The sequence below is a fragment of the Eublepharis macularius genome, chromosome 4 (genome assembly GCF_028583425.1).
Source record: "Eublepharis macularius isolate TG4126 chromosome 4, MPM_Emac_v1.0, whole genome shotgun sequence".
Lineage (NCBI taxonomy): Eukaryota > Metazoa > Chordata > Lepidosauria > Squamata > Eublepharidae > Eublepharis > Eublepharis macularius.
Genome location: NC_072793.1, coordinates 186,584,725 through 186,606,784, shown reverse-complemented (window position 1 = coordinate 186,606,784; position 22,060 = coordinate 186,584,725). Strand labels below are relative to the sequence as shown.

The window sequence follows — 22,060 nt, the reverse complement described above, 5'->3', positions numbered from 1 at the left end:
TTTTGTGCTCCTCCCTTTCTGCCCACATCCCTGCCACACTCCTGGCACTGCTGAGACAGAGTGAGAGTCCTGCCCCCAGACCGGCAGCCTGAGCTCTACCTTTGGGCCTTCTGGTCCGAGGTCCCTGGCAGGGCAGACTCACATCGGCCTCCGGCGTAAGTTGGCCTCGTCCATCTGCCGGCTCTTGATGATGAGGACGGTGCCCACAATGATGCCCACGATGCCCACGGCTAGGCCCAGTCCACATACCACTTTTCTCCCTGTCTTTGGGAGGGGTTCAGCCATGTTGGCATCTGAGAGAGGAAAGCAGGTTATCCAATGCAGGGACCTGATCCAGCACCACCTGTGTGATTTCTGCCCCCTGGGATTCTGCATCCTCCAGGGGCATCACTAAGAGTTCCTCCCCCCCTCTTGACTCACAAACCCTTTATGATCTTGAACAGCAGGGGCCCCAGTGCTGATCTCCCCCCATGCAATTTCTCGTATATTTTGGGGGGGGGCGTTACTGACTAGAGTAATGGGGCCCTTTTGACAAGGTAAAGCATAAGCAGCGTTAACTGGAAGTGGGCTTGGGCAGGATCCGGCCAAGGAGCCCCTGGAGAGGAAGGCTAAGAGAAGGGTTGGCACGGAGGTATAGGGGTGGGAGTGCTGCTTCACCTGTTGAATTTCAGCCTGGCATAAAGGTGATAAAGGCCCAGCTACCAGACTGATTGGATTGCTTTTCATTCTGTAATCTGCCTTGGGACTTGGGAGGCAAAGGTGGGCTCTACATGAAGTCAATGATAACAATAACAATATGAAACTCTTGACTGAAGGCCAGCTGGAGCTCTGGAGCCCTTTGCAGCAAGCAGAACCGAGAGTCTGTTGGGGCCCCACCACTGAATCCCAGGTTGGACTCTCCCCTGCCCGGCCTGAGAAAAGGCTCCAATTCATACATGCGCGTTGCATCCCTCAGTGACTCTCTGAGCTGACTGTGTGAAATGCCTCCCCTGAGAGGTCTTGCACTTCAGGTGTAGTCTGTTAATATGACGGTCCTTGTCTGTGGCATGCAATCCATGATAGCTGCTGAGGACTCCTGTGTGTAAACTCACCCTGAACCCCCCTCCCCAGAAGGAAGCCCCCCCCCCCGCATCCTTACTCCACTCCTTGGTGAGGGGCTGGGCCAGGCCCCAGTGCTCCACCCGGCAGTAGTAGACGTCCTCAGCATCTGGGATGAAGGGCAGGTAGGAGAACCTGCAGAAGGTGTTGTCTCTGCTGGGGTAGAAGACCGACTCCTGCACGTGCTCCTCCACCTTCTGCCCGTTCTTCAGCCAGGTGAGCTTCACTACCGGTGGTGAGAACTCGTCCGCCAGGCAGATGAGCACGTTGGGCTCCCCCAGCTCCACTGGCTTTTCTGAGTACACCATTACCTTAGGGGGGACTAGAGGAGGGGGGGAGAGACAGTTTGTGTTGCAGATCTGGCTTGCAGACCAGGGCCCTCTTCATAGCGCCCCCAAAGTCCAAGAATTCCATTTTCACCCACTAAAGGGGAAAGACGCCCCCCTCCTTAGCCGAACATCTGGGTCACTATCTGTGAATGGAGGGTGCCTGTCTGCCTGACACAGGATGAGCCACCAACCTCAGGTCAAGAGGGGCAACAGGCAGCCTCCTGCAAAGAAGATATTGTTACCAGAACTGCTCTTTATTATAATGGGGAATTAGCTATAGCAGTCTGTAACTTAAAATTAGCGCGGATCTTAACCTATGTTTACGGAGGTCCTGATTCCAGACACTCTAGTGAAAAAGAGGCAGACTACAAATAGTTTCAATCACGTGTATTTGCTAACAATGTGGCGTAAGCCTAAACTTGCACAAGCATACAAAAGAACACACAAGATCTAAGAAATACAGAGTAGGAAATACAGAGACTTTTGCATTAGCTGGTTCCCAACGATGGTGGGGAATACTCACTTATCCTGAAGCGAAGCAGAGACACAACAGCGAGGTGGCCCAATGCCAGCACTGGGACCACAGACGGACAGCAAGGAAGTCTGGATAGGATGGCACGCGCACCATGCGGTCTGAGAGGCCGGCTTAAATACCCCAAAACGTACCCTGGGGCTGGTGCTGTACTTGGTGGTTCTCACAGATTAAAACAAAGGGTCTAATGGGCTACTGAATGGCTTAGATGGGCCACTTTAGTAATCAGATTGTGATAAGTGACACCTCAGGAAGAGGGGACAAAAGAGGGAGGGGGAAATCCAAGTGGGCTGAAAGGATGTTCCAGCGGACAGGGCTTGTCCTGATGTCATCAGCTCTGGAATGCGGAGGTTTCTTTGAGATGCATTCTCTAAGTGCTTGGGATGGTCAGCACTTAGCTCTTCTCCGGGGCGGCTCCTAAGATATGCAGAGCGGGGCGAGGTACTCTCGCTGCGGACGTGGTGTGCCCGCTTCGCCGAAATGGCTTCCCAAAGCAGTCTTCCTTTCAGGGTCTTCTGGCTGCCTGAGAACATGGATGCCGGCTGGGCATAGCTGAGGCTGGTTTGCAGGCTGCCCGGTAGCGAGGGCAAGCTCGGGGACCGGCCCGCGGGAGGCTCCAGGCGGGAACTGACCAGGGAGCGCCTAGCCAGGCTCGCTGGAGGTTTCCCTGGCAGGCGCCCGGCTGCTAGCAGCGGCTTGGGCCCATATGAGGCAGGCTTCCATGGAGGCAGGGGGAACAACACTTAAAACACAGTCCAAAGCAGGGAACAGGCACGGTCCGTGGCAGATGGCAATGCAGGCACGGGGCATACTTGTAACACAGTCCAAACGCACACTGGGAAGTCCAGATACAGGTCAGGGCAGGGTTGCCCAGAAAGAGAGTCCTTTGTGCAGTTATCCAAACATGGAGTCAGTAAACTACACAGTCTATTACAGCAGCAGGGTGATTGACACACAGGCAGGAAACTGACACGTGTATTAACACACACACGTGTAAAGCAATCTTCGGTGTAGTAGTGAAACAGCAATGCAGGAAACTTTAACACAGTTCATAGCAGGCTTCAAAGCAGGGGAGGGGGCCTACTTGGCAACAATTCCCCCCCTCGGAGACCCCGTGACGTCAGGCGCACGGGTCTCCGAACTTGACTTCAAAGGCGAGGTGGTCGGCAATGTCCGGTGGTCGAGCTTCGAGCGAAGAAGGAGTGGGAAGGGAAGGAGGGGGAGGCGTCACTCAAAATTTTAGTTTGGAGAACCACCTAACCGAATAAGTGCAATTTAGATCAGCCAATGGGCTGCAGGTCTCTGGGTTCACACCAGGGGGTGTGCTAAGTGCTACAGTCAACATAGATAGCAATTCATAGGCAGCAATGAGCAATTCATGCATATAAATAGCAATAATTCATAGTTGTGTACATTGATCAATTCATGGATGAAGGTAATTCATACGGAATTCATGATGGGCTAAAAGCATTAAAAACCAGGAGCAATTCATATACATGGATTAATTCATAAGCATAAGATTTAAAAGCAAAGACAATTCATGGTTCAATTCATGAATGTAAGAATAAAAGCAGGCTACTTCATAGGAAGTTAAAACAAAGCTCATAGGTGAGAGAATAATTCATATAAGAAAGTGCAAGTCAGGCATAGATCAATTCATTAAGGGTGGAACAATTCATAGATGGTTAAAACCATCAATACAAATATATATATAGGATTAAAACAATAATTCAGGAAGTTAAAACCAATTTCATAGATGAAAGCAGCAATAGTAAAAACAAGTGCGGAGAAATAATTCATGGGGGGTAAGCGTCGGAAGGGCTCATGGGGGACAGAAAAATAAACTCTGCGATTAAAAACCAAATCAATATGGCTGGATTAAAATCAAATTCATAGACTAGAACTGCGTCGGCGGAGGGAGTTGGGTTAAGAAGGCAATTCAAAAGGTTAAAATCAAATTCATCGGGATAAAGTTCATGGGCGCACTTGCAGTGGATAGAGGGAGGGACTAGTTCGGGGCTAAATTCATGGGAGTAAAATTCATAAGAAGCAATGGCAAGAAATTCATAAGAAACTTAAAACAATAGAGCAGCAAAGGTCACAGACGGCTCAGTCCGCAGTACAGCTGCTGGACTGGGTTGCATATTTACAAGAACAAGCAAGCTTAGTCCATGTGTTCCAAAACACACTTCCACCCCCCCTTGCTGTCTGCGTCAATCCGCAGGGCAGGGTCAGCAGGCGGCGAGAAGGGCTTCAGGCACACAGTTCTGGTCCTCATGGAGGTAGTTCCGCTGGCGGTTGTTCATAGGCAGGCCGTGGGCTGGGAGGCAGAGAAATATGTCCCCCCCTAGTCCACAAGAGGGCCTCGGAGCGGTGTCCGGCAGCAGAGCGTCCATGGGGCCGGTGCAGGATCCGTACCCATAGTAATAAACATAATCATAGTCCATACCGGCACAAGCAATAAAACAAACAAGGGCTGAAAACGGGGCGCCAAGAATAACCATTAGGGCAAGAGGAGGTCTGGATTGTAATGGTCCAAACGGTAAGACAGCTGGAGTTGCTGGAGCTGTCGGCGGCTCCAACAGCCCAAATAAAGTAATGAGGCACATAATAAAACTTGAAAGGCCAAAATCACAACGATCGGGTGCAGAGCCAAATTGTAAATTCCAGTGGCAGTGGGGCTCCAGCCAAAGAGGGTTTCCCACCACGAGTGCTCACCGGTGGTCTTAATCCGCTGGGCAAGGTCCAAAATCTCTTTGCCATTGTGGGACACAACCAAAGCAGTAGTGTCCCCGTCCCTCTGGATGCTCTGGAGGGTGCGGTGGAGCTGCGGGTGGGCCAGGAGCTCGTGTATTAGTTCCAGACCGATGCCAAGGGAGACTGGCTTCACATGTCGATAGATGGAGGGTGCCACCAGGATCTCTTCTTGGGTCCAGACCGGTACCGTGTAGGTGAAGTCGCAGGCTGCCACCGAAGACAGGTTGCAAAAGCAGCGATTGACTCCCGGGATCACGGGCTTGAGCTGGAACGAGTTCAGGATCACAAAATCGCAGGCCGTTCGCACGCAGGCACATCCTTTCCCAAGGTAGACCACAGCGGAGCTGTTCTCCCGGACGACCTCGAAAGAGCACTCGTTGAGGGCGTCGACTTGCGGGGCTACACAGGGGTGATGAGGTGCAAAGGCTTGGTCCTGGCAAATGAAGCCGGTCTGGTCTCGATGCTGGCACCCTTGGAGGCTGACGAGCTGCCATCCGGTCGGGGTGAAGCGGGCCCAATGGTCAGGGTGTCTGGCGTAGAGGACTTCGGTGTCACTGACTTGGAGTCCCAGAGGCACGACTGGATACACATGGAATGACTCGTGCGCACTGGCCGTTAATAAAAATAATTTAAGTTCCTGGGTGGTCGGTGAGAATGAGGAATTTACAAGAGACCACCAGGATTCAAGCTCCAGTTCAATGGGTGACAATTTGGGCATAATCAATCTCTTAATTTCCAGGGGCAAGTGCCCGTCCGTGGCTTGCCGAATTAGCCCCATGGCCACAGCCTGATTTAATTGTTGGGCTTGCATACATGCCATAGCTATTGACACGTTGCGTTCAAAAGACTGTGTCCCTTTTAGCAGTAGAGAAAAATCTCTTTCAATTTGACTCTCCCAGTTAACTAAAATGGAGCTGATCTCGTGTTGCCCATTTGAAATGGAATTTAGGGACTGCACCACCGGTTTACCTAAGTCGGAGATGCTAGTCGTGACATGGGCAAACTTATTAGCGAGAGTCTCTATGTTGACCGAATCCATGGTTGCTAAGCCTCCGGCTGCAGGAGCAGTCCAGTCGGCGATGCTTCGTCTGGCACGCGAGAGAGAGGGGGAGGGATCGATCCACAGTTGTAGCCATGCATTCCAACCCTTGCTACCGGCCTCCAGATAGGGAGCGCACTGCGGCAGCCTCTGGGTTACATTTAGCTCAGCTAAGTCGATGCGGATCTCTTTTAAAGACATTTGCGGGCGGACTAGAACTCTCTCTCGAATGTCAGTTTTCAAAACATGGGAGCCCACTATGTGCGTGCCGCCTTGGCTCAATTGCTCATTGCTAGCAATCAAAGGGTCAATTTGGATGGTGTGGGTCTCCTGGGTCCGGATCAGCAGGGAATAATTGCCTGGTTCGTGAGTCAAATTTACAAAGAGCAGCCCAAGCCGGTGAAATTTCTCTACTAGGGGCTTGGTTTGGCATTCGGGCGTCTGTTGAACCAGTATCCAATCGGGTGGGCCGTGTTTGGCTAGATCTTCCTCCTTTACAATCCAGGTCAGGTTCTCCCAGCGCTCTATAGCAAAGGAGAGAACTGCGCCTGAAGGGGGCGTGATAATGACTGATGCAGACTCAGTGGCAGTAGTGCCTAGTAGGATGGTCATTCTAAAGGGGTCTCCTGCCTTCCATACTGCGGCCGACACTAAGATAACTTCACAGTATGGTCCGAAATCCTCAGTGACAAAGGGCGAGGTTTCGACATTGGCAGGGGTGGTATATTTGTCTACCACCGGGACTGCGGTGGGGGCAGGCCTGATACGGGGAAGAAACATACAAGGAATCGGAGCGAGTGGTGAAACTGTATCGGTAGGCGAGTAACACACTAGTTCTTGGGACATGGTTTTTACTCCCACACATAAAATAACAAGCTCTGGGGGTCGGATCCACTGCTCTTCGCAACTGCGGAAGTTAGTGCGGTCCGTGGGGGTGGTCATATTGATCTGCTGTACAACCTTGCAGACCATCATTTCGTTTCCTGCCAGGGTATTGATGCATCTCCAGTGGGGGTAGGGCATTAATTTGGACGGGCGTCCCTCTATTAGGGTGCCTGCCAGTACGAGCAAACACAGAGTAGCCAGGTGCCTCATCTCCTGGCCTTCTTTTCCTTTCTGTAGTGAAAATATCCTGGGGAGACCTGCGGATATAAGTACAGGCTCCCTGAGTTTATTGCAGCAAAATGAATGAAGTAAAGCAGGGAAAAAGAAGGGTGTTTTTCTGCCAGCACTCTTACTGATTGGGGCTCGAACGAGAAGTCCCAGAGCACTAAGCGAGCCTTCCAGCTTGTTGCTCTGGGGAACTCCTGTGCGAAGGTTTCTTTCTAAGGCGTGTATATTTCAGAGGGGAAACGTCTTTACGTCGAGCGAGGGTCGGCTGTGCGTTAGGCGGGATTATGCAAACTCGCCCCAGGGGTCCCTGGGTGCCTAGGCTATGTGGCCTTCAGGTGCCCCTTGCTTGGCGGCGGGCTGCTTTTACTTTGCGGGCTGAGAGCTATCGGTCCGGCTTGGCCTGGCCTTGCCGTTCTAAAAAGAAAAAAACTAGAGAGTGGTTTCCATTAACTATAAGGGTTGCTGCAGACGGGGGCCCTCGCTTTAATTTTCAAAAATAGGCCTTCGTCATATATTTGCAGGACAACCAATTTTTGGAGGGGCTCCCTCGGGAGGCCCCGTTTTCAGGTTAAAAAAAAAAAGATACACCAAAGGGAAAATATACCGAGCAGAAAAGAAAAATACACAGAGCAGAAGCTCCCGGGTGTGGGATGCTTTTAGGTTGCCCTTACTTGGGGTGCCTGGCAGGGCTTCATTATATCTTCAATATGTCTCCCCCCCCTTCTTTTCCCTTGTACGGTACGGGCAAGGGAAAAGATTACGTGGGGCGGGCGGCTGCTGGCGGAAAGGGCCGAAGTGGAGCCGAAGGTGCTCGGCAGCGTTTATCGAAAAGCGGCGGAGGCGGCCGAGATCTGCCGGCGCCACTGGGTCTGGGTTATTCGGGGGTCATCTTGGCGCGGGGGATCCTGGCTATGTAAATGAGGCACGCTGCCCCTTGTGCGTAGCGAACGCACCTCAATAACACATTCCAGAGGTAACATATTTACAAAATACTGGCGGGTCTTTTACCTTTGCACTAAAGCGTACTAGATGGTGGCGCCGTATAGCAACTCACCATGACGAATAAGAACATTAGTAACAGAGGGGGGTTGACGGGCTGGACGGGGGTTTCCTTCAGGGGAGGCACGGCCCTCAAAGCCAAAGCCGACCATCATGCGAAAGCGTGGGTCTGGCAGGTGAGACCCCGAATCTACGTAGATGCGGGATCTTCACCAGCACGGCGGGTGAAATGTTTTCAAACAAAGAAATCACCTTTTTTGGTGGTTTCAACGTTGGAAGACTGCATTCACTTTTGGGCTAAAGCCTCTCCAAACACTTTCACACAGCAAATCTCTTTTGCCTGTGCAATTTTTTCCCGAACATGCGGCTTACAATCCAATTAAGAATCACTCTCGGTGGTGGTCCTATTTGGCTTTGGTTGCCGTGTCTTCCCCAAGGGTCCCAACTGTGGGGCCCGCCTAATGAGGTCAAAGAATAGAACTGGAAAAACTTTTAACATTTACACCGATATCTACATATTCTACTATTTCTTTTATTCTAAAGCTACAAAGGTCTGGTCTAAGGGGACACACGGTATCTCTGGCCCAGGGTGGAGGGATATCTGGCGAATCACTGGGCAGAGGGGGGCTGGGCTGGTGGAGGTTCCCCCAGGGTCGTACACAGGAGGGGCGGTTTGCAGCGGCTTCCCTTTCCATTCTTTTAACTGAGAGGCATGAAAGTATTTTAGCCACGTGCCTCCTGTCTTTCTCTGGATGGCTACCTGATAGACAGCTGGGGAGACCCTTTTTGTGATGGGGACTGGGCCCTGCCATTTGGCTGCTAGTGAATGCGCCTTTTGCGAAAACTTCCTGTACAGAACGAGCTGTCCTTCCTCCCACTGCCTGGGGTTCCTGACCCATCCTAATTTGCGGTCCATATCCTTCTGAGCTGTGCCCAACTTCTGAGCCACTTGCATGTGGACGGCGTGTATGGATGAGAGCAGGTCTTGGACCCAAGCGTCATTAATCACTACGGGCTGCATATCAGAAGGGAGCTGCGTATCTAGCCAGAAGGCTTCCGGAAGCTGCATTCTTCGCCCTGTCATTACCATATGGGGTGTGAGCCCGTGAACTGCGGTGGTGCCTCTGATGGCCATTAGGATTATGGGGAGTTTTTCATCCCAGTCTCTCCCGGAGGAGCGAACCATTTTGCGGAGAGCCTCCTTGAGGGTCCGGTTGGTTCTTTCTATGGCGCCCGAGGCTTGAGGGTGGCCGGCTATGTGGAAGCGCTGCTGGATGCCTAGCGCCTTGCAAAGCTCCTGGGTGACTTCTCCGATGAAGTGTGAGCCTAAATCGGAGTCCATGACTCTCACGATGCCCCATCTTGAAAAGACATTGTTGAACAATAGTTTGGCTGTGGTGGCTGCATTGTTGCGCTTGCACGGAAACGCTTCGACCCATTTGCTAAAGGGGTCTATGACAGTGAGACAGTAGCGATTGCCGCGTGGAGTGGGGGGAAGGGGGCCGATAAAGTCAATCTGTATGCGAGCCCAGGGTCCGTTAATTCTCTGATGCTGGAGGGGAGCTCTAGGTCCGGTGGGGTCTGCATTAACCATAGCGCAGGACAGACAGTTGTCTACCCATTGCGCTACTTCGGTGCGCATGCCAGGCCACCAACCAACCTCTTTTACCCTTTCCAGAGTCAGGTCCTTGCCTCGGTGTCCCTGCTCGTGGACAAACTGAATTAAATCAGCCCTAACTTCCAATGGCACTACCCAGTGGCGTTCGCCGGCTGCATCTACTGCCCAAACTATGCCTTCCTCTTCTCGGATCATTAGTCTTCCTGTCTGATCTCTTCCTGCGGTTAGGAGGTCAGCTACTTCTGGGTCAGATAGCTGTAGTTGCGCTAGGTCTAGTGTTCCCGTAGTTCCCTGAGCCTGGCTGCGGGCTTGTGCGCGGGTGGTGATAGGGTGTAAGGGGCAATCGGTAGCTGGTTCCGGTAGGGGAGCATTTTCAGTGGCGGCTGCCTTGGCTGCGAGGTCTGCCTGGTCATTCCAATAAGCGGTCTCTGAGTTTGTCTTCTGGTGTCCCTTGACATGGGTAACCTGCGTTGGGCCTGAGCGGGACTGAAGGAGTGCTGCTACTTGCTGCCATAGCTGTAGGTGGGCTACGGGTTTCCCATCACTTGCTCTCCACCCCTGATTCTGCCACACCGGGAGCCAGACCATGGCGGCTTTGGCCGTCCAATCCGAGTCTGTGTAAATGGCAAGCGGGCTTTCTGGGGGCTCAAACTCAAGCACTGCCAGAAGCGCTTGCACCTCAGCCGCTTGGCTGGAATGGGGGCGGGCTGGACCTTTGAGAGTATGGGCGTCGCTCACTCGCACGGCGCCGTAGCCTGTCCGGGGGGAGCCTCCCACGTGGAAGGAGGAGCCGTCACAGAACCAGCATGTGAAGCCGTTCTGTCGGGCTTCCTCTAGCGGGACTCCCCAAGTGACTGGCCAGACAACCTGCGGTGGCGGGTCCAGGGGGCACTCGTGCTCGGTTCCAGTTACTAACAGGCCATAGGGGGCTGGTGGCTCGGTGGCTTCCCTTTTAAATTCTACTCCGCGGTTGACTAGGGCCAGGGTCCACTGCGCTATGCGGGCGTTTGAGACTTGTCCATCTTGTATTTTTCCCGACAGGATATATTTGAGAGGCGTGTGAGTGGTTTGAACTATTGTGCGTGACCCTCCTATGATAAATTCCCAATGGGTCAGACTCCAAACTAGAGCGAGGCAAGTCTTTTCGCATGGGCTAAACTTGGTCTCTACTGAAGTTAGATTGCGAGAGGCATAGGCTACTACTCTAGCGGTTCCCGCTTGCTGCTGGGTGAGCGTGGCTCCTATGCTCTTGTCTGACACTGCTAACTGAATAAAGAACGGCTGGGTGACATCTGGATGGGCTAGGGCCGGGGCTGCGGCCAGACTGCGCTTCAGCTCGGCTAAGGCTGTCTGTTGCTCCGGTCCCCACTCCCAGGGAGTGTTCTTCTTGAGGAGAGCATAAAGGGGGCGAGCCTTGTCTGCAAAGGACTCGATGAAGTCTCGGGAAAAGTTAAAAGTTCCTAGAAGGGCTCTGAGGGAGGGGACATCGGTGGGTGCTGGCAGCTTGGAAATGACCTCCATTCGCTGGGCATCCGGGGTGCGACCCTCGGGTCCCAGGGTCAGACCCAGGTACTTGACGCTGGTCTGAACCAATTGGGCCTTTTCCCTGCTAGCCTTGAACCCAGTCTCGCGGAGGAGTTCCAGGACTTCCCTGGTGATTTGGCGGGCTAATTCTTCCGTGGGGGCGTGGACCAAAATGTCATCCACGTAGCTCAGTACGTGGGGCCTCGAGGAGGGTTGGAGGCGTTCCCACATCTGAACCACATGGGCATGACAAATACTGGGGCTGGAGTGGAATCCCTGGGGTGTCCGTTTGAATGCGTATTGCTGGCCGCGGAAAGTGAACGCGAACTTGTACCAGCAAGACTCATGCAACCGGATGGAGTGGAAAGCGTTGGCCAGGTCTATGACCGAGTAGAACCGGGACCCAGCGGCAATGGCCGTTAGGATCTCATTGTACTTGGCCACAACCGGGGCAACTGGAGGGGTGGTGGCATTCAGGGCACGGAAGTCGACCGTCATTCTCCAGGTCACTCCATCTGCTTTCAGAACTGGCCACAATGGGGCGTTGCAGATGGACTGCATCGGGAGTATGACGTCCCACTCAAGGAGTCCTTCTATAGTTTTGGCTATCCCTGCCTCCGCTTCCGCTGGGTACTTGTACTGTCGTTGGGGAGGGGGGTCCTTTCCTTCAATCAGGACGCAGGCGCCCTTCACTATCCCACACTCGGCCTTATCTGTCACCCACACTTCGGGAAAGTCCTGAACCCAGGGGTCTCCTGTGATGGGGGCGAGAGGGAGGGGGGCCTTAAGGGCTGCGCACCGATGGATTGCATTGACGAAGTCTGGGCCTCCTGGGATGCGCCACAGGAGCCCGTTCGCTAAGTCAATGGTCAGTCCCTCGGCACGGAAAAATGGCATGCCCAAAAGTCCATCGTCTTCTCCCCGGTTTGCGCATGCCGAAATCCGGGTGGCCAGGTTCCCAACGGAGAGGGGGATATCCTGCCAGACCTGGGATTCCTGCATGCCGCCTCCAAAACCGGCGAGCTGCATGGTTGTGGGGGTCTGGGTGCCCTTTGTAACTAAGGTGGGCCGGAGTATATTAAGTGAAGCTCCGGTATCTATGAGGAGAGTGGCAGGCTTCTTCTTTTCCCCGGGAGTCCCGATCCCTGCCTTCACTGTCGGTCTCCCCCATGTGTCCGGCTTTAGTTTGGCAACTATGCCCACGGAAGGAGACTGGGACTCGGGGCAACCCTATTCTGATCCTGCACCCTGATCGGTGGAAGCGGCGCTTCCTCTAAAGGGGTTGTTGGGGCTCGGGCGTTCCCGAACCGCAGCTATCGGGGGACTCGAGAAGGGAGGGTCTGGCGGCAAAGGGGGCGCCGACGGAGGTACTGGGGGCTGCTGCTGGTCTTCCCACTCCATGATCGCCTTCATTAGAACGGACGTGGGCTTTCCATCGAATAGCTCCATGTTCGCTCCAATGTTTTTGAGGCGCATCCACAGTTCCCAACGGAGGGAGTCCCTGGACTGGGGCGTGCTGCCGCGGTCCCGGTAGCCCTCGTGGTCGCCCTGCGATGCTCCCCAAGCATTAGACTGATCTGGAGGCGGGTAGACCTGATGATTGTACGGGTGTGATGCTCGCGAGTGAGAAGGGGCTAGGGGCGCCTCCTGTAATCGGGGCTCGTGGGATCCCTGCTGGGAGGAGGAACTGTAACTCGGGGTGGGCGCAAAGGAAACTCCCGGACGGTAGTCCCTTGGTCCTCTTCCCCGGTTAAAGCTACTGCTCCTTCCCCTCAGGATCCCTCCCCTTGCCTCCGGATACGGGCTGCGTCCCTGTGGTCGGTACTGAGAGTGGGGGCCATGATTGGCGTAGGTAACTGCGCTAATCGGCTCGCTTTCCTTCCTACGAGAGGCCGGGGACTTCACATGGCGGATGGCGCCGGTCTCTCGCAACAGGCCAGCAATGCTCCTGATGCGGGATTCCAGCTCTCCCCATGTAATGCTCCCGGGCTCGACTCCTGCTAGGGCTAGGCGAGTGGTGCTGTTGAGTCCATCTATGACTGCCCTCCTGAATTCTAAGTCGTCGAAGTCCGGCATGTCGCTTAAATCTAAATCTACCTCGTCTGCTAGTTCGGCTAGGAGCTGTTTCCTGGCTAAATATGCCTCTGGATCCTCTCCGGGTTTCTGAGATTCTGCAATATACAGGGCCTTTAAACTCTTGGTGGGCCACAGGAAGGCGCACAACTCTTTCATGGCACCATACTGACTGCGAGTGGCTAGTCTCCGGTTGGAAATATATGCGTTAAGAGAGGTGACTATTTCGGGGCTGGCACAATGGCGAGCCAGCTGAGCTACATCGGAGCCACTGGCAGAGGGCTGGGACATGGTCACGTGTGCAAACCATTGTATAGCTGAGTCTCGGTTCAGGGGTCCCATGCGGTCTGCTATGGCTTGGAGCTCATCGGGCCTCCAATTGCGGGTCTCCTTAACTATTCGGTCTGTCTTCCTGCCATCATCGTCTGTGGTGACAATTTCTTTGGTAGCTATCGGATGGAGGGGCTGTGGAGCTTCCTCGGGCTGGGGCGAAGGAGGTGACCAGTTGTCGGTACTACCTTCGGGGAGGGCCAAGAGGGCTGCGGGATGCACGGCGGAAATTACGGCCTGCTGCATTCCCAGGTGCTGTTTTAGGGCCTCTAGCTCCCTCTTACAAGCGGAGTGGTCTGCTGCGGCTATCTTTGCGACTTTCTGTTCTGCCATGAACTGGGCAGCATGGGTTAACTTTGCAATTTTCTCCTGACCTTCAATTACTGCGTGCTCAGCCATATCGGCACGAGCGGTGGCTACTTCAGCCTTGTGCTGGGCGTCCTGGAGGGCAGCGGCTAGTCCCTGCTTCTCCAGCATGAAGTTAACGCGTTCTGAACGCCACTCGGCTGCTTTTTCCTCATGTTCCTTCTTTTCTCTCCTTAGCTTTTCTATCTCCTGTTCCTGCTCTTCTTGAGCTGCCTGTAGCTTATTAATTAGGGACACGCTGTCCTGTAGGGCGGTGAAAAGTGCCCAGGCTCCATACCTATCCTTCTTACTGGACCTAGGTTTCTCTTTTTCGCAAAAATCTTGGAAGGCGCTTCTGACTATCTGGAGCGGGTCGGGTCCCTTGAAGGAACCGGCTTCCCAAGGGCAATCTCCCTTCTTAACTAGCCACTTCTCCAGGCGGGGCACGGTGGGGGCGGCCCGGTACATCTTTCTTTTTCGTTTAAGGCTGATCACGGGGGAGGTTACAGAGTGGATCAGCGACACCAGGGGTGGGGCGATTAAAGCTGTTCAAGGGTTTTAACAACTTCTTCCTCTCTATGTCCCTTTTGGGAGGTTTATCCTTCCCTCAGGTCCTCAAGGGTTTTTACCAGGGGGTTTTAAGGTCCTACTTTTAGGGTTAAAGGGTATTTTTAAGGGTTCTACACTCAATCCTTCTCCTCCGGGGGAGAGGGGAAAATTCCTATTCCCGTTTCAAGCTTGCCTACAAGCCACGGGACCAGGAAAAGTTTACTGGCTCAGAAGGTGCTCTCAAGCTCTCTAAGCCCAAGAACAAAAACGCTCAGTGCTCCCAAGCCTCTGCTCAGAAGCCAAAGCTCAGGGGTCTCCCAAGCCTCTGCTCGGAAAACCAAAGCTCAGGGGTCTCCCAAGCCTATTGCTCAGAAAACCAAAAAGTGTTCCCAAGCCTCTGCTCGGAAACTGCAACTAAGGGGTCTCCCAAGCCTCTGCTCAGGCAACCAGAAATGCTCCCAAGCCTCTGCTCAGAAGCCACAACTGCTCTCAAGCTCTCTGCCCAAGAACTGTACTCAAAAAGTCCCCAGGCCTCGTGCTCAGAGACAAACGGTTAAACTGTCTCCAAGCCTCGACCAAAAGACTGGAAGCGCTCAAGGACTGCCTCTGCCAGTCCCCAAGCAAAAGTGCCCAGGAGTAAAGCTTACTGTACTCCCAAGCGAGGTGCGCTCAAGAGTTCTAACAGCTCCCAAGCAAAAGTGTGCCCAAGAGTCCCACTGACTCCCAAGCGAGGTGTGCCCACGAGTCTGACTTAAAACTCGCAAGCGGAAAGGCGCCCAAGAGTCTACCTTAAAACTCTCAAGCACGGTGCGGCCGGCTGCCGCGGGGCTTCAGGAACCTGGCTTCAGATTCCCAAAGCTAAACTGAACGAACGGACTAACGATCCCTTCACGTTTCCTCCGGAGTGGGGATTGAAGCCTAAGTGCTGGCAGGAACGGGGTTTGGACGGGCTTAGGAGAGACGGGGGAGGGCGGAAAAGAATTTTATATGTGCTGCTTCAGGATATATATATCTAAATCTATAGAGCCTACTTCTGGGATCCCACCCACATAGACGCGTTTAGGCGGCCCGGAAGGTGGCCAGGAACTTCACCAGTTCAGAGGTCCTCACCCACAGTACACCGGTTATAACGGCTGGAGGGCCTCGCGGTGCACCACAAAAGGCAAGTAGTCCAAAGCTGGCTGAAGGAGGAAATGGGGAAAAGCCAACCCACAAGATAGAAATGCTCACTAGAGCCACACACACTCACACTTTTAATTCCCTGAGCTAAATTGCGCTCTTTACACTGAGGTCTGGAAAATTTTCCTCTAAGTCAGTTCGCTGAAAACACGCGTGTCGACTCACGTGTATTCACACGAACCGGGTTATGCCCGCATATTCTCCACCAGTAAACTGTTACCAGAACTGCTCTTTATTATAATGGGGAATTAGCTATAGCAGTCTGTAACTTAAAATTAGCGCGGATCTTAACCTATGTTTACGGAGGTCCTGATTCCAGACACTCTAGTGAAAAAGAGGCAGACTACAAATAGTTTCAATCACGTGTATTTGCTAACAATGTGGCGTAAGCCTAAACTTGCACAAGCATACAAAAGAACACACAAGATCTAAGAAATACAGAGTAGGAAATACAGAGACTTTTGCATTAGCTGGTTCCCAACGATGGTGGGGAATACTCACTTATCCTGAAGCGAAGCAGAGACACAACAGCGAGGTGGCCCAATGCCAGCACTGGGACCACAGACGGACAGCAAGGAAGTCTGGATAGGATGGCACGCGCACCATGCGGTCTGAGAGGCCGGCTTAAATACCCCAAAACGTACCCTGGGGCTGGTGCTGTACTTGGTGGTTCTCACAGATTAAAACAAAGGGTCTAATGGGCTACTGAATGGCTTAGATGGGCCACTTTAGTAATCAGATTGTGATAAGTGACACCTCAGGAAGAGGGGACAAAAGAGGGAGGGGGAAATCCAAGTGGGCTGAAAGGATGTTCCAGCGGACAGGGCTTGTCCTGATGTCATCAGCTCTGGAATGCGGAGGTTTCTTTGAGATGCATTCTCTAAGTGCTTGGGATGGTCAGCACTTAGCTCTTCTCCGGGGCGGCTCCTAAGATATGCAGAGCGGGGCGAGGTACTCTCGCTGCGGACGTGGTGTGCCCGCTTCGCCGAAATGGCTTCCCAAAGCAGTCTTCCTTTCAGGGTCTTCTGGCTGCCTGAGAACATGGATGCCGGCTGGGCATAGCTGAGGCTGGTTTGCAGGCTGCCCGGTAGCGAGGGCAAGCTCGGGGACCGGCCCGCGGGAGGCTCCAGGCGGGAACTGACCAGGGAGCGCCTAGCCAGGCTCGCTGGAGGTTTCCCTGGCAGGCGCCCGGCTGCTAGCAGCGGCTTGGGCCCATATGAGGCAGGCTTCCATGGAGGCAGGGGGAACAACACTTAAAACACAGTCCAAAGCAGGGAACAGGCACGGTCCGTGGCAGATGGCAATGCAGGCACGGGGCATACTTGTAACACAGTCCAAACGCACACTGGGAAGTCCAGATACAGGTCAGGGCAGGGTTGCCCAGAAAGAGAGTCCTTTGTGCAGTTATCCAAACATGGAGTCAGTAAACTACACAGTCTATTACAGCAGCAGGGTGATTGACACACAGGCAGGAAACTGACACGTGTATTAACACACACACGTGTAAAGCAATCTTCGGTGTAGTAGTGAAACAGCAATGCAGGAAACTTTAACACAGTTCATAGCAGGCTTCAAAGCAGGGGAGGGGGCCTACTTGGCAACAATATCTCAAGAGGACAATAGGGGTACAAATACTGAGATGGAGGGATATTGTGATTATTTGTGACAGGGTGGGGGGCAAAATGGAAGGATACCATCATTTGACAGAAGGCAGATGGGAGAATATTAATTGACCCGAACTGTTAAAAGCCAGTGTAGCGTAGCGGTCATAAGTGCTGTACTAGGATCTGGGAAAGCTTGGTTCGAATCCCCACTCTGCTTGCTGAGGGACCTTGGGCCAGTCACCTACTCTCAGCCTAATCCACCTCACAAGGTTGTTGTAGTGAGCATAAAGTGGTGGAGAAAAGAAGGTTGCAAGTCACTTTGGGCTGCCACTGGGGAGAATTGCGGGCTCTTACTATATAATTCTGTAAGCGTATTTCCGATGACTCACTGGTGCAGGCACAGTCAAGGCAAGCCTCTGGGGCTTCGGAAGGGCCTGCAGCTCAGCTCCTCCGTCCTCAGCTCTGATTGGGCCAGCCAGCATGGGGCATGCTTGGCTGGCCTGCATGCCTCTCCAAAGCCTTCCAGGCAAGCCTCTAACTGCTGCTTGGGGGTGGGGCGTGGCTTTCCTTCCCTCCCCCACCCCCAACCTTCTCTCCCAGGCCTAGAAATGCAACGAGGGGTGGGAACAGCGAGGCTTCACTCCCCCTCCAAGCCTCCCCACCAAGCCTCGATCAGCCACCAGTGCGGGGGGGGGGGGGGAAGAGACCTGCAGAGGCCAGGTCTGTTTGCCATAGCTTTGCATGATGAGTAAACCTGGTGCCCAGATCCAAGGAGGCCAAGTATACCCACCAATAGTTTTATAAGGCAGATAGACCTGGCCTCCAGAGCTGCAGAGGCCAGGTCTGCCTACAAATAGCATTGTAAGGTAAGTAGACCTGGCCTCTGGACCTATGGAGGCCAGGTCTACTCTCCATGGTTTTGCAAGGTAGGCAGACCTGACCTCCAGACTTCTGGAGGCCAGGTCTGCCCACCATGGCTTTGCAAGGTTGAATAGACTTGGTCTCTGGACCCACAGAGCGCAGATCTACCTGCTATAGATTTACAGGGCAGGTAGATCTGGCCTCCATCCTCTCACAGATGAAGCCAGCCCCAGCCACCCTGCCCTCCTCCTGCCCCGATCGGGGCACTGGTGAGAGGGCAATACCAGGCCCAGCCGGCCCTCCCCTCCCCCCCACTCCAGATTGGGGCACAGGGGAGGCAACAATGTCATGCCCAGCCGGCTCTGCCCTCCCATCGAAGGGATCAGTATATAAATAAAGCAAATTAATAAACTGGTTGAGCCCCACTTGAGGCTGGTGGGGAACGGTGGACTCACATGCAGTGCAGGTCCTTAGAGGGGAGGCAATCAACCCCAAGTCCCGCCCACCCTCCAGGGCTCCGAACCAATCCTGGAGATTTCGGCCTGATGAAAATTCCAGATGGGGCCAAACAAGCAGAGCCCCTGGAACCCCACTGGCTGGGAGGGGGGAGTGACCCACCTTGGCTGTAAAAGGGGAGGGGGGCTTGAAATGCTTCTTGAGATACCATGGGAGCTGAGACAGGGTTTCTGTTTTGGCTTTTGGTCAGGATTTGGGGTCAGGCTAGGGAAGGGGCCTCGTTTCTAGTGCAATAAGCAAGAACCCTGTGGAGGGCCCCTCAATTCAAACTTTTTATGTACAGGTTCTATCGGTGCTTTTTTTCTTTAAAAAGAAAGAGGGGCTGGTACTCATCATGTTCTCCCCTCTCAACCCAAGTGGGGCTGTGCTGGCACTCCATAAAGAGGTGCCGGTACTTTGTACCAGGATGTACCGCCTGAAAAAAAAGGCCCTGGGTTCTGTGTCCAGGATCTCCGTGAGGTAGAAGAGCCCCCTGGAGCCTGAGCCGTGAGCCTCTCAGCTGTGGCAAAAAAGGCTACAGCTGAACCTTGAATGCCCGGGAGCCGTCTGGAGGAAAAGGAGTCAAACCTCCCTTCAGCATTTGATTTTGGTAACTGAGGTACAGTATAAACCCCCAGTAGGAAGAGCTTATAACTTCTGGGGGGTGCAGTTGAGAGCCAGTCATACATTCCAGACGGATTCTTCCACACTAAATCTATACTGTGTTCCATCATATTTTCTGTAAATAAATGTTTATGGTTCAGTTCCACATGCATCTTAAACACAGACACATAGAGCTGGAAGAGACCCCCAAGGGTCATCTAATCCAGCCCCTGCACAATGCAGGAAATGTATAGCTATCTCCCCTGCCCCCGCACCACACCCCGGTTTTATGCCCAGAGGAAGGCAAAAAATCTCCAGGATCCCCAGCCAATATGGCTTGGAGGAAAACTCCTTCCTGGCCCCAAAGTGGTGACTGGCATTGCCCTGGGCATGTAAGGAAGGGCCAGGAGAGCCCGGCACCATCTCGTCCCTTCACGCCCTCCCTCTCCACATCTTTGAACATTCCTATTAAGTCAGAGAATCATCACACCTGCCAGGTGACCATCCAGCCTCTTCTTAAATACTTCTACGTAAGGAGAGCCCGCTCCCTCCCGAGGAAGCCTGTCCCGCTGAGAAATGGCCCTGTCAGGAAGTCCTTTCTAATGTTTAGCTGAAAACGCCTTTGCTTTAATATTAACTCGTTGTTTCTGGTCCAGCCTGCTGGGGCAACAGAAGACAACTCGGCGCCATCCTCTATGTGACAGCCCTTCAGGTACTTGAAGAGGGCTGTCATATCATATCCTGTTTTTCACAATTGTGTGTCATTATTATTTCAAGGTCTTAAATAAGAACACTGCAGGGAGCACAAAGCTCACGTGTTACTCCCCCCCCCAGTTAAATAAAGCTTATTCCCCCCCCTTTTACTAATTGGGGCAGCTAAGGGTAAGGGGGTTAAACACATAGGAGAAGCCAGAGTGTGGGATTGGGGCAGCCAGGAGTCCGGAGGGCTGTCACCTCAGGAGTCTCCCTCAACTATCTCTCTTCTCCACCTATTCCATCTGCACTAGCACAGTGGTTAAGTGGTTGGGCTGTGAATCAGCGCTCTGCTGGTTCGACTCCCACTCCTGCCATGCGCCCAGTAGGTGGTCTTAGGTCAGCCACTCTCAGGCCCAGCTCCCCCGCTGTCTTGTGGGGATAATAATAACATTAACTTGTTCACTAATCTGTCTAGAAAAGCAATATATGAGCACAGTTGCTGTTGTTGTTGTTATCTGCACAGCCACCACAACATATACATATATAAAAGTGGAGGCAGAGCAAAGAGAGGCCACAGAAGCATCTTCAGGCCCGGAGGCAAATCTGAAACTAGGCTGAAACTCGGACTGCGGAAGTGAATTCCCAACCCAGGAAAATAAAAGGCCCTTTCCCAGCTTGAGAGCAGGGAGGGCAGAGCGGCCGGTGCCAGGCCGAGGGTGCAGGCGGGGGCGCCTGAGCCTCCTGCCACAATGCCACCCCCCCCTCCAGCAGTACCGTTCTGGGCCGGGGTGTAGTTGGAGCGGCTCATGAGGATGTCCAGGTTGTGGCGGTCGGTGGCGATGTTGGCCAGGGCGCCCTCGGCCTGGAAGCCGGTGAACTCCTGGAACTGGGGCAGCCGCCAGACCGTCTCCTTCTTCTCCAGGTCCACGTGGAAGATCTCGTTGTTGCTGTTGAACTCGAACAGGTACTCTCCCGGCCCCTGCTCGGAGCTCCGGCCCCGTAGCACGAACTCCACCTGCGACAGCACGTCCTCCGCTGCCCGGGGAAGGAGCGAGAGGAGCGGGGCGTGAGCCGGAGGGCTGAGCCCCTGCTGCGGGGCTGCCCGCCATTCACACGGGCCAGATCTGGGACAACGGAGACTTGGGGCGAGGACTCTCTCTGCCCCCTCTGAACGCTTCCTTCCCAAGCCTGAAGGCATCACATCCCCCCCCCCCCCCGTGCTTTGTGAGGGGAGAGAGAGAGAGATGTGAGTATCTCTGTGACTCCTCAGTACGGGGCATCTCCCACCACTCACCTGGCGAAGGATATACCACCTTGCCAGACATGTGAATGTGTGTAGCAGAGCACACAGTGAAGTACAGTGAGAAAGAAATACAATTTAAGTTTAGTTAAAGAAGAACTGTTTACAATAAAATAAACAATAAACGGAGAGAAACATTCACGTACAGGAGAGAGAGACAGTTTCAGCAAGGGACATTTTACAAGGGACACGCAACAGAACCGAATCTTCACCCACAGCTACTTCGGGAGCTACAGATAAACCATGCAAAGCCTCCAGCCCTTTCACTCTGCAAGCCCCCTGCACGTTCAGACGAGTGCATTTTATTCCTACATGCTTGGCCCTGCCGGGATGGGAGGACTGAACCCCCACCGACCCACCCACCCCATAGGGCTGATCCCTTAGACAGAGGCTACTGCCCACCTCCCTCTCTCCGCTTGTGGAAGGGTCTGGATCCTGGCCCTGCCCCCTCCCATCCTTGTGTGTTCCAGAAGTGGAACAAGAATTCTACTTGGGATCTAGCAGGTTTGGGGGTCTGGTTCTAGTTATGAACCCTTCATTTTCTGACAGGAGAATACAGAAGTTAATAAACTGATATCAAATGAGACACCCAGTATGCAAGTCAGAGTTATAAAAACATTTTCAGTGATTCAGCAATTGAACATAGAATTAAATTACGAACTCAAGCCTTTTAAAGATGCGGCTCCTATGCTTCCGCCATTCTGCAAACTATGTAAAACAGAATTGTTCAGAGACCCAGAGGAGTTAGCCGTTTTAGACTGTAGTTGCAAAATAGTAAAAAGTCCAGTTGCACCTTTAAGACTAACCAACCTTATCGAGGCATAAGCTTTCAAGAACCACAGCTCTCTTAGATGCATCAGGAATTGTTCAGGAAACTATTTCTGTAAAGGTAATAGGGCCAAATTATAATGGAAATGGTTCAGAAAGGTGCTTTTTTATAAAGGGAGCAGGACTGTGGACTGTATCACTGTACCTTTTGTATTATATGTATGATGTATGTGCTATCCTGCTCTTAT

General features: G+C 53.2%; 2 protein-coding genes across 2 annotated transcripts in view; one reads left to right on the top strand and one right to left on the bottom strand.

Annotated features, from left to right (window-relative positions):
• Positions 1-22,060, top strand: part of LOC129328487 (H-2 class II histocompatibility antigen, E-S beta chain-like) — a 261,776-nt gene that overhangs the window by 157,514 nt on the left and 82,202 nt on the right. The window lies entirely within an intron of this gene.
• Positions 139-20,942, bottom strand: LOC129327021 (HLA class II histocompatibility antigen, DR alpha chain-like). The gene is made up of 3 exons (XM_054975403.1): positions 20,519-20,942; positions 1,139-1,420; positions 139-293 (listed from the first exon to the last, which is right to left on the bottom strand). The coding sequence occupies exons 1-3, from the start codon at positions 20,940-20,942 to the stop codon at positions 139-141; spliced, it is 861 nt and encodes a 286-aa protein (XP_054831378.1).

What these genes read in the sequence shown, in the direction of transcription:
- LOC129327021 (XM_054975403.1), bottom strand. Translation starts at nt 20,942, where the DNA reads ATGCCTTCAGGCTTGGGAAGGAAGCGTTCAGAGGGGGCAGAGAGAGTC. An exon ending in CTACACCCCGGCCCAGAACG is followed by an intron (nt 1,421 to 20,518) that starts GTACTGCTGGAG and finishes CCCCTCCTCTAG; the next exon opens with TCCCCCCTAAGGTAATGGTG. An exon ending in GCCCCTCACCAAGGAGTGGA is followed by an intron (nt 294 to 1,138) that starts GTAAGGATGCGG and finishes TTCCTCTCTCAG; the next exon opens with ATGCCAACATGGCTGAACCC.